Source organism: Anomaloglossus baeobatrachus, chromosome 5 (genome assembly GCF_048569485.1).
Source record: "Anomaloglossus baeobatrachus isolate aAnoBae1 chromosome 5, aAnoBae1.hap1, whole genome shotgun sequence".
Lineage (NCBI taxonomy): Eukaryota > Metazoa > Chordata > Amphibia > Anura > Aromobatidae > Anomaloglossus > Anomaloglossus baeobatrachus.
Genome location: NC_134357.1, coordinates 539484334 through 539501101, shown reverse-complemented (window position 1 = coordinate 539501101; position 16768 = coordinate 539484334). Strand labels below are relative to the sequence as shown.

The following is a 16768-nucleotide window of genomic DNA, read 5'->3' as shown; positions in this document are numbered from 1 at the left end:
AACTCTTTCCCCAAGATCCCGGATGGCCGGAGGAGCCGGGTCCAACCAGTGGAAAGCCAAGAATTTCCTGGCCTGGTACAAGAGACACGTAATACCGACAATTACTGGCGAACTCAAGTCCACGGCCCCCTCCAGGAAACCCATAATACATATAGGTCTTGGTTGTAGACGGATATTAAAAACTTGTCCAACCAATGCTAATACTGCCCTCGAGTAGTCTTAAATATTCCCAAAGGACCACATCATATGCATCAGATTAGCATTCTCCTGCCCGCACCTAGGACACAGATCATCCGTCCGGATCCCCATCTTATGCAATAGACTGGGTGTCCTACATACTTTATTACTCTATGCAACAAAAATAGCTGCGACAGTAATTGGCCTTCAAATACAGCAAGGCTTGGAGTCTGAGATATGACCTCATCCCATTGTTCCTCAGTCATAGGGCCTAAGTCCCTCTCCCACTTTTCTCTAGCCTGCAAAAGGAATTTGTCGAAGTATCTGGATAACATCACTGTATATATGCTGGAAATAATACCGTAAGAGCTGTCAGATGTCAACAAATCAGTAATAGTGTGATTCCGCTCTATACTAATGTCCATACAATGTGTCTGTGTCTCATAGGCGTGCTGGAGTTGCAGGTATTGGTAAAAGGAACGGTGTGGTATCCCAAACTCAGCTTGAAGATGGTCAAAACTTTTAAGTATGTTATTCTGAAGAATCTGAGACACCCGATGCACACCCCTGCTTACCCACATTCTCCAACCCGGGAGTTCCTGCATTTCTCCCAGTCCATGATTATGCTATAAGGGCCAGTACTCCGTCACTCCTGATATTCCTAGCAACTGCTTCCCTCTATCCCACACCTTGTACAGCAATGTCAATGTTGGATATAATGGTCCTCCTCTGGGAGAGTATCCTGCGTCCAAAAAAAGCCACTGGGTGACCCTATTTTGCAAGGCCCCTCACCGATTTGCTCCCAGCGTCATATGCCTCATCATTTCCCCATCCCCTAAAGTGCTGCAACATAATAAACCCAGGGGTTGGGGACTGCCTGCCCCCCCCCTCCTCTTTCCCTCTCTGCAGGATCTCAAGGCGGATTCTGGCCTGTTGCTTTTGCCACAAGAGTTCCTGAAACAGAGTGTTGCTTTTACGGAAAAATTTCCAGTGGATCCATATCTTGGTGTTGTGGAGGAGATACAGAAGTTTGGGCATCAGCACCATTTGTAGTAGTTTAGTACGGCCAATAAGGGACAGCAGGAGCTGACACCAGCCATCTATCTTATTCCTAAACTGAGCTAACACCGGCTCCAGATTTTGAGCATAGTAATCGCGCGGTAGGGCGCTAACCTCTATCCCCAGGTATCTGAATTAATCTACCGTTAGAATTGGCAACCCCAGAGTAACAAGATTAGATGGGATAGGATCTATAGGAAGCAGAGCCGACTTATTCCAGTTTATTAGGAGCCCAGAGAGCCTACCAAATTTTTTTATTATTAATTGCTTGGCCCACTGATGTCCCCACCTCCCTGAGATACAGCAACAAATCGTCTGTATAGAGGGAAACCATTTGCTCCAGAACGCCGATCTCGAACATGTCAACACACTTCTTACATCAGTATTCCAAGTTCTGTAAGCCTAGCAAAAAGAAGAATTTCAGTTGTGCCTCAAACCAGGCATCCGTAGCAGCCATGGCATCAGAAAGGGTGTGAAATTTGGTACCCTTGAGGTGTTTCTTTAGATTTAGAAACAGACAATAGTCAGAGGGAGCTAGATCTGGTGAATAAGGTGGGTGGTCAACCAACTGGTAGCCCAGCCCTGCCAGTTTTGCTGTGGTTGTTTGTGCAGTGTGAGGGGAGGCATTGTCATGCAGGAACAAGATTCCTTTGGCCTTCAGAAATCCCTTGAATTGGTCAAAAAGTTCAATGTAATATCTTGCATTGATGGTGAAACCTTTTTGAAGGTAGTTCACTAGCAGCACGCCCTCCTTATCCCAGAACATAAACGTCATCACCTTAGTGGATGGTTTTTGCACCCTGAACTTCTTTGGATGAGGAGAACCACTTTGTGTCCACTCTTGACTGTTCCTTGTTTTCAGGGTCATACAACTAAATCCAGGTCTCATCCATAGTGACCAGTCGATCCAGGAAGTTCTTATCAGTCAAGGAACGCTGACAATTGGACTGGGAAGTTTTCACTCGCATACTTCTCTGATCTGTTGTCAAACATTTGGGGACCCAATTTACAGATAGCTTCCTCATGACCAAATATTCATGTATAGTGATACAAACACGTTCACGGGAAATCCCCATGATGTCTGCTATTTGCATTAGCTGAAATTTGTCGATTCTCCAGTATGAGGTTGCGCACAGCATCGACGATCTCCGGAACAACCACTACTCTCGGTCGTCTAGGACGTTCCTCATCATTGGTGCTGAAGTGCCCATTTTAAATTTGGCAACCCAGTTCTTAACTGTGGAATATGAAGGGCATTGATCTCCCAATGTCTGCGACATATCACTTAGAATCTCCTTCGTGGACTTTCCTTGCAGAAACAAGAATTTTATCACTCCTCTGCTCTCAGTTGCTGTGAATATCGCATTAAACTCCGCCATTTTGTTTTCCCGCGTGCATAGAACACTGTTGCCATAAGCAACAAACACACATTTTTTAAAAAATATTAGATACATAAGGGTTTCATGTGATGTAACATTTGTTACCATAGAAACAAAAAAGATCAAAGCCAAAGACTTATCAGCAGCCCCTCGTACTCAGGTACTTGAGTCGCACCAAGGCGAACATCATCACTAATTATGAGCTATAAAATAGTATCATAATTACATACATTTTTAATGAGTACTTTGTTTGAAGTGGAAAGATACACAAGTAAAATATTGTCAAAAAAGTGTATTCAACTAATGTAAAATTAATTTGCTTATTTTATGGATTTAGTGGTTACTACTCACCTGGGTAGCCATATGTAGGAATCTCCTCTTTACACCACTCATCACCCCTCACATATATCTCTGTGGTTTTAATAAGGGTCAGATCTTCAGCCTGAAACAAATATTGTTAAAGTCACAGACAGATGGAGAAGTCACATCTATGTTCAGCTCTAATCCTGCCATCTCCACCGCTCTCATTACACAAGTATAAAACATATAATACTGGAGGATAAAACAAGACTGAACACAAGACCTTCACAGCCGTCTACACATCGTAGGGAGATTTCATGGCACCTTCTCTCCATCTACCTGATGATCCTGAGGAACATTGGGATCTTCTTGTTTACTGTCCTGTGGGAGAAGAGGACGGGGACATCTCTCTGGTGTTGTCCTCTTACTGGATAGAACTGGAGGAGACACATACAGGGACTGAATTCATTCCTTACATACAGATAATTATAGACCGTGTGTATTTAGTCCTGTCTATTACCTGGTGATGTGAGTGGCTGGGGAACCTCCATTATAACGTGATTGTACAGATCTTTGTGTTCTTCTAAATACTCCCACTCCTCCATGGAGAAATAGACGGTAATATCCTGACACCTTATAGGAACCTGACACATACAATGATACCGTCACCCCCCGATCCCTTCATAGTGTTACTGTATAATATCCCAGCATTCCCAGCAGTGTCACCTCTCCAGTCAGCAGCTCAATCATCTTGTAGGCGAGTTCTAGGATCTTCTGGTCATTGATGTCCTCATGTATCAGGGGGTGAGGTGGAGGCCCCGTGATTGGGCTCAGGGGTCTTTCCCATCCCTCAGACACAGGGTCCTGACAGCGCTCACTAGAGGTCTTCTTCACTACTGTGTAATCCTGGTTATGGAGAGACACAGTAATAAATCTCACTCCAGACATTTCCAGAGTCCTCACCTCTCCAGTTCTGTCCGTTATTCCCATAGATAAGAATGATGTAATGTGACGTCATCAGAATCTCTCACCTCTCCAGTAAGCCGGAAGAGGATCTCTAGGGTGAGGTGTAATATCCTCTCCACCATCTTGTCTTTGTCCATCCTTGATGGATTAATCAGGAAAATTGTCTTATATAGAAGATCTCCACTGAGATATTGAAGGGATCTGAATGAGGAGAAGGAAAATCATAAAAATCTAATGTAATAATACAATTACTGTAGATAATAAGAGGAAACATGTAGGTCAGGGGTGCACAACATTTTTGGTCCAAGGGCCATATTGTCATAAAGAAACAAACTGTCGCCCCCACCTTTATCATAGGGGGCCGACTACACCCTACTAGTGCATTTGCTGTTTGACCTTTTGGGTAATGGCACTTTTTGGTGAGTTTTGTTTTTTTTACTTTTTGAATTTTTGTCCTATTCTGTGAATCATATTGACTGTAGTGTAGGGACTCATAAGCGTGGGGACCCTTGAAGCTGGGTTACAAGCTTACGGATTTGTGCCAAAATATGGGCTAATAGCTCACTTCATTATCTAATATATTTTTTTAAAATGTATTTTTATTGTTTTTTTTTTTTTTAAGATAACGATAGAAGTGTTGATGCGATGCACCCGTCAAGGTCGTGTGGGGGGGGAGGGGGGGAGGAAGTCGTTTAACGATGTAAAGAAATAGAAATGTGTTAATTTGTGACGCCACCTGTCGTCTACGGCAATGTATGGCCGACGCTGCGAGACGGGACGGCTGGGGCAGATGGTGACGCAGCTAAGATGGTACAGCTCTCCACAGGCAGAGCTAGGCCCCAGGGCAACAGTTTTAGGCCTTTAGGAGGCGGAATGCTTGGAATAGCGCTGGGCTGGCGGCGCAGAGAATGAGTCCAGGACACAGCGGGATGCAGTCATTAGTTCTTTACTCACAATTGTCAGTTCCAGATTATCAAAGCCGGTCACATGCTGCCCTTGGATTGCTGAGTCCTTCAGTAACGGAATCCAGCTGATTCCCAAGTAATTTGGAGGCACAAGACCGGTGTCCCTTTATGTGTCACTTTCCTGGTCATATTCAAACGCTGGCTTTGCCATCCTGCCCTGCACCCTCAGACACAGTGACCTGAGCCGGTGTCCGCGGGTCCTGTCTGGGAGGCTTTTCTGCCCTTGTTCCCTTGGCCCTATGTGGTCACCTTTTCAGCGAATTCGCGTGTGGTGGTGGCTTCGGCACATGAAGTTACCTCAGCCTCTGGTTTTGCTAGCTGAGCCTTGTAGTTCTCCACTAGTCTAGGGGCCGGTCCCCTTTGCAGCCAAGTCCCTCCACACCGGTGTCTGATGTGGATGCGAGCCCACGGGTGGATCTCTCACTCCCCGTGGCTCTGGGACCCCTTCTTCCTGATCCTAGGACAAGCTCGCCGGCTCCAGCCCTCAGGACCTCTCTCCTCCACGTCCTCTTTCCAACTATCTCTCCTACTAACTAACTACCACTCCGTTCTAAGGTGTCCTCAAGTGTCCACCCATTAACTAACTCCACCTACAGGCTGGCTCCAGGACTGTGCTCTCCCTCAGGAGCAACTCGCCCTAACCATGATCTGAGGTGTTGTAGCTATTCTAAAAGTGTATGTGTGAACAACGACCTGTGCCCTCCTCCTTACCAGAGAATGGGATATCACATGGGATTCTACGTCCTGATGGGTGACAAAGATGTCTGAGGGCAGACCAGGTTCCTTTAGGAAACCCCAGCCCCTCTGTAGGTCAAAACGGACCACTATTCCCCGTCTTAGTGGTCTCCGCTGCGCAGGACTGGACTTGCGCAGCTTCTTTTTAGCCAACATATTACTGGCCTCCATGGCGTCCCACTAAGTCCAGCGTTCCTCCTGCTCTGCAGCCAACTTGGTCAACTGCTGCTGGCAGAACATCTCGCTGGCGCTGCAGGGCAATTTGCCTTGGGCTCCTTCCGCACTCCGGGGTACAGGTGTGGATTGCAAAGGGGTCATCAGTCCTTCCCCACTACCGGACATCTTATCCCAGGCCCAGTAATGGGAGAACTGACGAGGTGCAGGAGCCTTTGGGGCTGCTAACGGTCCCATAAGCATGTCTTCAGCTACTGGGGCAACAACTGGTGTATCAATCGTTACCTCTCTGGGGCCGGTCTTTTCCTCCCGTGGGGTCGGCATCACAGGTTCTGATGCTGCACATCCCTCCACCACTTTCTCCAGCATGGACTCCTGCCATCACGTTACCGCCTTCACTTGAACCTCTAGCAGCCGACAGCTGAGCTCCTCCACTTTCCGATCCATAAAGTCCGGGTCTAGTGCAGACAGCATCGCCGGTATCCCCTCTGGACAGCTAGGGTAGTCCATGGCTCTCGCCCCACGCTCCAGGTTGTTCTGATCACCGCTGGCCATCTTCCACACCGGGTCCTCTTGGGACACAGATGCACCACTCCACTCCCTTGCTCCTCTGTCTGCTTCTTGGGGAGGTGGGGCTTTTGAGCCATTTGATAAGTTTTATTTCTCTGCAACCTCTGTTGTGGGTAGACATGGCTCTTTGCGCCGTTTTGCGATCCATCCCACAAAGGGAGGACTCATCCATCCTTTCTGATTGCACATGGCGCCTGTTTTTTTGGTAGTTCCGATCACACAGTCTTTAGGCACACAATGCCCGAGGTAACGGGCATGAAATCCTGTTCGTAACGCCAAATTGTGACGCGCACACCAGGGCCGTGGGGGCTACTCAGAACCAGGCCAGTTCCTGTTTCGGGGAGGTGTTACGGCGGCAGGGACCGACTCCGTGACCCTGGTGGTGTCATTTAAAGATGTAAGTAAATAGGAATAAGTGTTGATTTGTGACGCCACCTGTGTTCTTCGGCAATGTATGGCTGATGCTGCGAGACAAGACTGCTGGCGCAACTAAGATGGTACAGCTCTCCACAGGTAGAGCTAGGCCCCAGGGCAACAGTTTTAGGACTTTAGCATGCAGAATGCTTTGATAGCACTGGGCTGGGGGCGCAGTGAATGAGTCCAGGACACAGCGGGATGCAGTCATTAGTTCTTTACTCAGAGTTGTCAGTTCTAGATTATCACAGCTGGTCAAATGCTGCCCTTGGAGTGCTGAGTCCTGCAGTGATGAAATCCAGCCAATCCCCAGGTAACTTGTAGGCACAAAATCGGTGTCCCTTTCTGTGTCTCTTTCCTGGTCATCTTCCTGCTCTGGCTTCGCCCTCTGCCCTGCACCCTCACACACAGCGCTCTGAGCTGATATACGTGGGTCCTGTCTGAAAGTCTTTTCTTCCCTTGTTCCCTTGGCCCTATGTGGTCACCTTTCCAGCGGATTTGCGTGTGGTGGTGGCTTTGGCACATGAAGTTACCTCAGCCTCCGGTTTTGCTGTCTGAGCCTTGTAGTTCTCCATTAGTCTAGGGGCCGGTCCCCTTTGTGGCCAAGTCCCTACACACCGGTGTCTGATGTGGATGCGAACCCACGGGTGGATCTCTCACTCCCCGTGGCTCTGGGACCCCTTCTTCCTTGTCCTAGGACAAGCTTGCCGGCTCCAACCCTCAGGACCTCTCTCCTCCATGTCCTCTTTCCAACTCTCTCTCCTACTAACTACCACTCTGTTCTAAGGTGTTCTCAAGTGTCCACCCATTAACTAACTCCACCTACAGGCTGGCTCCAGGACTGTGCTCTCCCTAAGGAGCAACTCACCCTAACCATGATCAGAGGTGTTGCACCTATACTAAAAGTGTATGTGTGAACAATGACCTGTGACCTTCTTAACAGGGAATGGGATATCACACATCTGGCTGAGGTGCAGTACCTCTGTGGCGACTGGACCCTCAGGGGCGCCACATTGAGCAAAAAAAACAGAAATTTTCAAACATTTGCAAAACATATTCGAACAGTATAGTCATTTGCAGAAAGTATGTACGTATAAGCTGAAATATACATCTCACCAAGTCATTCCAGAATAAACATAATTTCAACCTAAGAGGCATCAATCTCCAGCTTCTTCAGTGAGCCACTCAATGTCCCCATGTGGTACCATGTTGAATCTTTAAAAGATGTGACTATGTGAATATCTCATCTGTAGAACAATATATCTCAATAAAGGCCTTTAAATTTTTTTAAATATCCAATCTTTTCTTTTTTCGGCATCTAGCCTCTCTAAATGCAATAAATATTTAATTTGCTCCAAGAATTCGTTAAGTGATGGAGTAGTAGGATTAAGCAAGTGGTTCAGTAATAGTCTTTTTGAGAGGAGCTGCGCCATATGGAGGAGATGAAGCAGAAAACATTGGCTACTCATTCTCTTGTTATTTTCCAAACCATAATGAAGCAAAACCATGGTATGTGGCTGGCCTGCTTTACACCTTACGATATCACATACGATATTGTATGCGATCGCACCCGCCCCCATCGTATGTGCGGCACGTTCAATTTGTTTACTGTGTCCCACAAACGATTATTTGCCGTCACACGTACTTACCCTTCCATACGACCTCGATGTGGGCGGTGAACATCCACTTCCTGGAGTGGGAGGGACGTTCAGCGTCACAGCAACGTCACGCGGCAGCTGGCCAATAGAAGCGGAGGGGCGGAGATGAGCGGGACGTAAACATCCTGCCCACCTCCTTCCTTCCGCATTGCCGGCGGGAGCCGCGGGACGCAGGTAAGATCTTTTCATCGTTCCCGGGGTGTCACACACTGCGATGTGTGGTATCTCAGGAACATTGAACAACCCAACGTGCAATTTTAAGGAAATGAACGACGTGTATATGATGAACGGTTTTACGTTCAATCGCAATCTCAAGTAGCTGTCACACGCTACAACATTACTAACAATGCCGGATGTGCATCACTTACGACGTGACCCCGCCGACACATCGTTAGATTTGTTGTAGCTTGTAAAGCCCGCTTTAGAGTGAGCTTAAAGCCCGCTTTACATGCTCCAATGTATCTTACAATGTGTCGGCGGGGTCACGTCGTAAGTGAAGCACATCCGTCATTGTAAGGTACATTGCAGTGTGTGACAGGTACGTGCGATTGCGATTGAACGGTAAAACGTTCATCGCATACACATCATACCTGTCTCTAGAATTGCACGTCAGATTGTTCATCGTACCCGGGGTAGCACACATTGCTGTGTGTGACACCCCGGGAACGATGAACAGATCTCACCTGCCTCCTGCGGCTCCCGGCCCACAATGCGGAAGGAAGGAGGTGGGCGGGATGGTTACGTCCCGCTCAGCTCCGCCCCTCCGCTTCTATTGGCCGGCTGCCGCGTGACGTCGATGTGACGCCGAACGTCCCTCCCACTCCAGGAAGTGGACGTTCACCGCCCACATCGAGGTCGTATGGAAGGTAAGTATGTGTGACGGGGGTTACTCGTATGTGCGGCACATTCAACAAATTGAACGTGCCTCACATACGATTGGGGCGTTGCAAATCGCATACGAAATCGTATGCGAAATTGCAACGTGTAAAGCAGGCTTAAGGGACCATATAGTTTCAATACATTTAGTAATCACCTCCAAAAATTTTGTTAACGGTGGGTACGACCATATGCCAAGTAACAAATCGTTAGAGGGAGTTTTGCGTTTTGGGCATGGAGTGTTCCTGTCTGGTTTAAGACTGGTAGCCAGAAGGTCGAAAGCATAAGTGGCTCTACGCATGATTTTTTTATTGTGTCTCCCTCCATTGTTTGTTAAGAACATGTTTTAGTATGACATTCCACCCATCCCTAATTCTGGTCCCAGTGTCTGGATCATGGTTTTTACCATTGTTTAAAAAATATGTCCGGGAGTATATGTAGCAAATCCTCTCTCATATATAGGGACGAAATCGAAATATTGTGCAAGAAGATTATCAAAATTAGTAGAGAAGTACTCCGGCACTCAAACACCCCAATAAGAAAACCAGAGAAAAATAGATTTGTTCTTGTTTTATTTTTATTCAATAATTGTTGTAACAAAGTCCAAAAAAATATATTAGACATTTCAGCCCCTGGCCTTAATCAAAATCGGACCATCTGAGTATAAATCATAAACAAAAAACATTCAATTGACAAAATACAGCAATACATATGATTATATTCATCACATGATAATATGATAACATGATCCCACCAATATAAGTGAAAATAGAAATGATACAAAAATGATAAAAATAATAATAATAATAAGAAGAAAAAGAATAGTAGTAGTGGTACGCTATGCATTCGATCCGCACCAAAGTGTGCGAATCGGATTGATTACACAAATTAGACACATTCGCCAAATGAGATTTAGTCAGATATGGGAATGTGGAAAGGTAAGGTGCTCACCAGATGGACTGACAATAGAAAATAAGGTTTTGGTTCGCAAGAAATATCAATCGAAACCTGGATTAAGACAAGGAGAAATTGTAATAAATAAAATGAAATACAATGTATGATCTATATGAGTGGCCAGAATAGGTAAATAGTACCTGTAATGGGGTTGGTAATATAGACGGATATGTGGAGCGGTAAAGGGGTAGATCATATGACTATGAATTGACATAGCCTGAATATGAAAAAGGAAAAAAAATGAATGAAATAAGGAAACCATTTTTGAGGATAGTGTGATAATTGATGCAAAATGAAAAGTGTTACCTGCAATAAACCTGTGAAGGTGTATGTAGATCAAAAAATGAGGAAGGACCATGGATTACAATGTTTAAGTGTTAAATAGGGTTCTGGTGACCAAGATACCTATGGGAATATAATGTAACCAAAGTGGGGTATGATTACCATATAAAAAAGGTTATAGTATGTTACATGAGTGTATAATGACATGAATCACATACCTGGATAAACTATCATCACACTGCAGGGTTAATGGAGGAATTTTTTTCTATATTAATCTGTTATGAATAAGGAAATAGGACAAACGGTTCCTATATATAAGGGGAAAATGTGAGATATGTATAAATGTAGAGAAATGTTACAGAGGACAATGTACTGGTAACATTATTGGATTGTAACAGCGAGGACATAACATACCTATTAAGTGTAAGGATATGAAACAGCTGGAGGAAGGAAGTAGTCCCAAAGATGAAGAGGTCTATTAAATAATAATATGGTATTAGAGAGCAATATCAGAAGGTGTCTGAAAGTGTCATCCATCTGAGAAGCAGCTTACTTTATGCCATAGTGTCAGGGAGAGTGTCATGGAGAATCCTGCCGTGCACTGTGCTTAGCATTTCCTGAGCTATTTATGCTGCTTGCGTGGACACGTGTGCTCCTATGACTTCCGGTCTGTGAGACGCGGAAGGGCCAAGTGGAACGCATACAGTGCATGCGTAGTGATAAAGCTGCTGTGAGACCTCGTAATAGGGCGGAGTTCAGGCTGAGAGGAGCAGTCATGTGATCAGTGACACGATGGGGCAGGAGGAGACGCACAGTCACGTTCTAGCAAGCAGGAGGTGTAACGTGGAGAATACGAAGTCCGACAGGAGTCCAACCGAGCATGCGTGAGAAGTGAATGGGAACCGATCAAAAGGAAAAGAGGTGCATCAAGCTGGCTTAGCTAAGTCTTGTTCCATATTCCGTGCAATTTGTTAGGTCCGGGTGATGGTGGATCCTCTGGGCCGTGCACCAGGCTCCCCCAGTGAGGCAACCTGGAGCTAACCCCTATACAGGGACTGTCCGGTCACCCCACCAGAGGGCCTAGGTACACGGTAGCCGGAGTACTAGCGGGACCGGGATAGCGTCCCTCAGGGAACGGGTAGAACGGAGTCTTTAGAACCACAGAGTTCTTGGAGACAATTAAGGGAGTCCGGTACGGGTGCTCAGACGGGATCCGGGTTAGCTGGATGTGACGGGGAGGCAGCCGGGTGAAGCCGGGGATCACACACAGGCACAAGGCAGATGTAACGGTGGTGGGATTCCCCGCTGACGGACACCGGAGGACCTCTAGGCAAACCCGGATTCAGGAGCCAGTTACGGAGGCAGAGCAGACTCTACGAAAGAGACAGAGTTAGCACAGGCAAGGCACATGGGGACCTGGACTCCTAGCTTGCAGAACTTGACGAACAGGCGACGCCCTCCAGGCAGGGAGCTCCTAATATACCTGACCCTGACTGATGTAATATCCTGTTTAGGGAGTGCAGGGCCTTTAAGAGGAAGTCAGTGACCGCGCGCGCGCCCTAATGCACATGCGTGACGCCCGGGTGCCGGAGGCCAGAGCAGGGAGCGGTGCCGAGGAGGACGTGTGGCTGGAGGCAGGAGACCCGGGGACAGGAGCGGTGAGTGAGAAACGACGTCGGGACCCGGGGAGCGTGACAGTACCCCCCCCCCCAGGCCCCCTCTTCTCCGCAACCGGGACAGAAAGGCATGAATCAGAGGAGTACCCACATTCTCCCGGGGTTCCCAGGACCTATCCTCGGGACCGTAACCTGCCCAATCGACCAGGAAGTACTGCCGTCCCCTGACGGTCTTCATGGCCACGATATCTCTTACCGCATAGATGTCATCATCGGCTATGGGAGAAGGAGGACAGGCATCAGAGGAGAAGGGACCGAGGAAAACAGGTTTCAGCAAGGACACATGGAAGGAGTTGGGTATCCACATGGAGGGCGGTAGCTGCAACTTGTAGGACACCTCGTTGATCTTCCTGAGGACCTTGAAGGGACCGATGTACCGCGGACCCAGCTTGTACGAAGGAATCTTGAGTCGGATGTACTTGGAGGCAAGCCAGACCAAGCCCCCAGGAGAGAAGAAAGGAGGATCAAGACGTCTCTTGTCTGCATGTTTCTTCATTCGTGCAGCAGCATGTCCCAGGGAGGTCTTGACTGAGGCCCATATAGCGGAGAAGTCTCTGGCCAGGGCATCTGCTGCAGGTACATCGGAAGCTGGAGAGACTGGTAACGGCACAGAAGGCTGAAGACCATAGACAACATGGAAGGGAGAACTGGAGGTGGATTCGCTGACCTGGTGGTTATGAGAGAATTCAGCCCAAGGAAGGAGCGTGGACCAGTTGTCCTGGTGGACATTGACGTAGTGACGAAGGAAGGTGGTCATGATCTGGTTGACTCGTTCCACTTGTCCGTTTGACTGAGGGTGGTAGGCAGAGGAAAAGTCCAGAGACACCCCCAGGTGTTCACAGAGAGCCCTCCAGAAGCGTGAGGTGAATTGGGTTCCTCTGTCGGACACGATATGGGCAGGAAAGCCATGCAGCCAGAAGATGTGCTGTATGAAGGCGTCCGCAAGCTCTTGAGCAGAGGGCAATCCGGCCATAGGAACAAAATGAGCCATTTTCGAGAATCGGTCCACCACGACCTAGATGACCGTATGACCGGAGGACAAGGGCAAGTCCGTGACAAAGTCCATGGCTATGTGTTGCCATGGAATGGAAGGAGTCGGCAGAGGGAGAAGAGGACCAAAGGGCAGGTGCTTAGGCGTCTTGTTCCGGGCACAGGAGGAACATGCAGAGACGAAGGCGGTGACATCCGTACGAAGAGACGGCCACCAATAGTGACGGGCGATGACGCCCCAGGTTTTCTTCTGTCCGGCCATTTTCGAGGAGTGTCCCCATTGGAGGACCTTGAGTCGGTCGGTCTCCGTGACGTACGTCTTCCCAGGAGGGATCTGTGCCAGGGAGACGGGAGCAACCGGGATGATCTTGCTAGGACAGATGATGGGCTGGCTTGGCTCCTCCTCTTGGTCTACCAGAACAAAGGACCGAGACAGGGCATCTACCCGTACGTTCTTGTCCGCAGGCCGATAGTGTAGCTGAAAATCAAACCTGGCGAAGAAGAGAGACCAACGTGCTTGGCGCGGATTCAGCCTTTGAGCGGAGCGTATATACTCCAGGTTTTTGTGGTCAGTATAGATGATCACCGGGTAAACCGCTCCCTCCAGGAGATATCGCCATTCCTCCAACGCCATCTTAACGGCCAGGAGCTCTCGATCACCAATGGTATAATTGCGTTCTGGGGCTGAGAAGACCTTGGAGAAGAAGCCGCAGGTGACCATCTTCCCGGTGGCGGATTTCTGCATAAGTACGGCTCCTGCCCCTGCGGAGGAGGCGTCAACCTCCAGGGTGAATTGGCGGTTCAACTCAGGACGGAGAAGGACGGGAGAAGAAGCAAAGGACCGCTTCAGAGAGCAGAAGGCGGCTTCGGCCTCGGGTGTCCAAGCCTTCGGATTGGCCCCCTTCTTGGTCAGGGCGGAGAGCGGAGCAGTTAGGGTCGAGAAGTGAGGGACAAACTGGCGATAGTAGTTAGGAAAACCGAGGAAACGTTGGATGGCTTTTAGTCCCGAAGGAGGAGGCCAGTCGAGGATAGCAGAGACCTTCCCGGGATCCATCTGCAGTCCGGTGTCCGATATTACATAGCCCAAAAAGGGGAGAGAGGATTGTTCGAACACACACTTCTCGTGTTTGGCGTATAAGCGATTCTTCCTCAGCCTCTGTAGCACGATTTGCACGTGCTCTGTGGGTACGTAGGTCTGGGGAGTAGATTAAGATGTCGTCCAGGTATACGACTACACAGACATAGAGGAGGTCCCTGAACACGTCGTTCACCAGCTCCTGGAAGACTGCCGGAGCATTGCAAAGGCCGAAGGGCATCACGCAATATTCATAGTGCCCGTCCCGGGTGTTGAAGGCGGTCTTCCACTCGTCCCCGGAGCGTATGCGAACCAGGTTGTAAGCCCCACGGAGATCCAATTTGGTGAATATACGGGCTCCCCGGAGCCGATCGAAGAGTTCAGGGATGAGAGGCAGGGGGTATTTGTTTTTCACTGTGATCTGGTTTAGTCCCCGGTAATCGATACAGGGCCGTAGGTCGCCTTCTTTTTTCTTGACGAAGAAGAAGCCCGCACCAGCCGGGGACGAGGACCTGCGAATGAACCCCGTGCCAGGTTCTCGGTGATGTATTCAGACATGGCCCGGGTCTCAGCAGGGGACAAAGGGTATATCCGTCCCCGAGGGGGTGTGGTTCCCGGCAGAAGGTCAATGGCACAGTCGTAGGGTCGATGTGGAGGCAATACCTCCGACTCCTTTTTATCGAACACATCCGCGAAGGACCAATAGGCTGGAGGAAGACCAGGTAAGGAGTCCGGGGCCGGAGGACGACGGACGGGCTGGACTGACTGGAGGCAGTTCTCATGACAAGACGGGCCCCAGCGGATGATTTCTCCAGTACGCCAGCTGACCGTAGGTTCATGTACCCGTAACCAGGGTAAACCCAGCAGAAGCGGATGAGACATGCGTGGTAGAACATAGAAGGCGATTTCTTCGGTGTGTAGCGCACCGATACGCAGTTTCACAGGTTTAGTGACGAACAGGACGGAATCAGAGAGGGGTTTCCCATCCACAGAGGCTATCACAAGCGGTGTCTGCAGCGGGGTGACAGGTAACTGGTACTTGTCAACTGTGGCCTGGTGGATGAAGTTACCCGCTGCCCAGGAGTCGAGATATGCCTCTGCCGTGAAGCGGGTTTCTCCTGTTGTCACCTGTACAGTCCATGTCACTGGGTCAGAGAGCTTCCCAGTACCTAGGGTGGCCTCTCCTACCAACCCTAGGCTTTGGAGTTTCCCGGTTTCGCTGGGCAGGCACGCACCTGGTGTGCGCCATCTCCACAATAGAAGCAGAGACCCTTGGCGGCTCGTTCCGCTTGATGCTGCTTGGAGGACCGTAGCCGGTCCACTTGCATGGACTCCATGGGCTCATGGATGGAGGAGCCAGAGAGCCCGGATGAGGAGAGGATAGGCTTCTGTGGAGAAGCGGAGTGCCTTACAGGGCGCCGCTCGCGGGACATTTCCTTAGACCTTTCTTGAAAGCGGAGGTCTATCCGGGTTGCGAGGGCGATCAGGGAGTCCAAGGTGGAGGGGACGTCTCGACCGGCCAGCTCGTCCTTGATACGACCGGTAAGTCCCTCCCAGAAGGCGGCAGTCAAGGCTTCATTGTTCCACCCCAACTCAGATGCCAGCGTGCGGAACCGGATGGCATACTGACCAACTGTCAAAGTTCCTTGGCGTAGCCTGAGGAGGGATGAGGCGGACGAAGAAGCACGTCCGGGTTCATCGAACGCGGTGCGGAAGGTGTGCAGGAAGTCCTGGATGTTGGTGGTTACTGGATCTTCCCTCTCCCACAAGGGGTTCATCCATGCCAGTGCTTCACCCTCCAGATGAGACATGACGAAGGCAACCTCAGCCTGGTCGGAAGCGAAGAGATGTGGGAGCAGTTTGAAGTGCAGCGAGCACTGGTTCAAGAACCCACGGCAGTTCTTGGGGTCCCCGGCAAACCGAGGCGGAGAGGCTAGTCTCAGTTGTGAGGTCGCAGAAGTTGTCCCTACGGAAGCCGTGGATGTGGCGGAAGTGGACAGGGACGTGGCTGTCGATTGCAGTGTGTTCAGGCGGGTGTCCACTGACGTCATGAAGGCCAACATACGGGATTGGGTCTCTCGCTGACGTACCAGCTCCTGCTGCAATCCGGCCAGTTGGGATGCTAGTGCTTCGGCGGGATCCATGGCCTGTTCGTTCTGTTAGGTCCGGGTGATGGTGGATCCTCTGGGCCGTGCACCAGGCTCCCCCAGTGAGGCAACCTGGAGCTAACCCCTATACAGGGACTGTCCGGTCACCCCACCAGAGGGCCTTGGTACACGGTAGCCGGAGTACTAGCGGGACCGGGATAGCGTCCCTCAGGGAACGGGTAGAACGGAGTCTTTAGAACCACAGAGTTCTTGGAGACAATTAAGGGAGTCCGGTACGGGTGCTGGTTAGGAAGCTCAGACGGGATCCGGGTTAGCTGGATGTGACGGGGAGGCAGCCGGGTGAAGCCGGGGATCACAGACAGGCACAGACAGGCACAGGCAGATGTAACGGTGGTGGGATTCCCCGCTGA

The 16768-nt window shown here is 49.5% G+C and overlaps 1 protein-coding gene across 1 annotated transcript in view; it reads right to left on the bottom strand.

Moving 5' to 3' along the window:
- LOC142312197 (uncharacterized) overlaps positions 1-16768 on the bottom strand; it is a 190584-nt gene that overhangs the window by 126537 nt on the left and 47279 nt on the right. The window contains exons 2-6 of the mRNA XM_075351098.1: positions 3947-4082; positions 3642-3821; positions 3436-3559; positions 3255-3352; positions 2967-3057 (exon numbers count right to left, since the gene is read on the bottom strand). Coding sequence (XP_075207213.1) covers positions 2967-3057; positions 3255-3352; positions 3436-3559; positions 3642-3821; positions 3947-4018 — 565 coding nt within the window. The 5' untranslated portion in view covers positions 4019-4082. The remainder of the gene's footprint in view (positions 1-2966; positions 3058-3254; positions 3353-3435; positions 3560-3641; positions 3822-3946; positions 4083-16768) is intronic.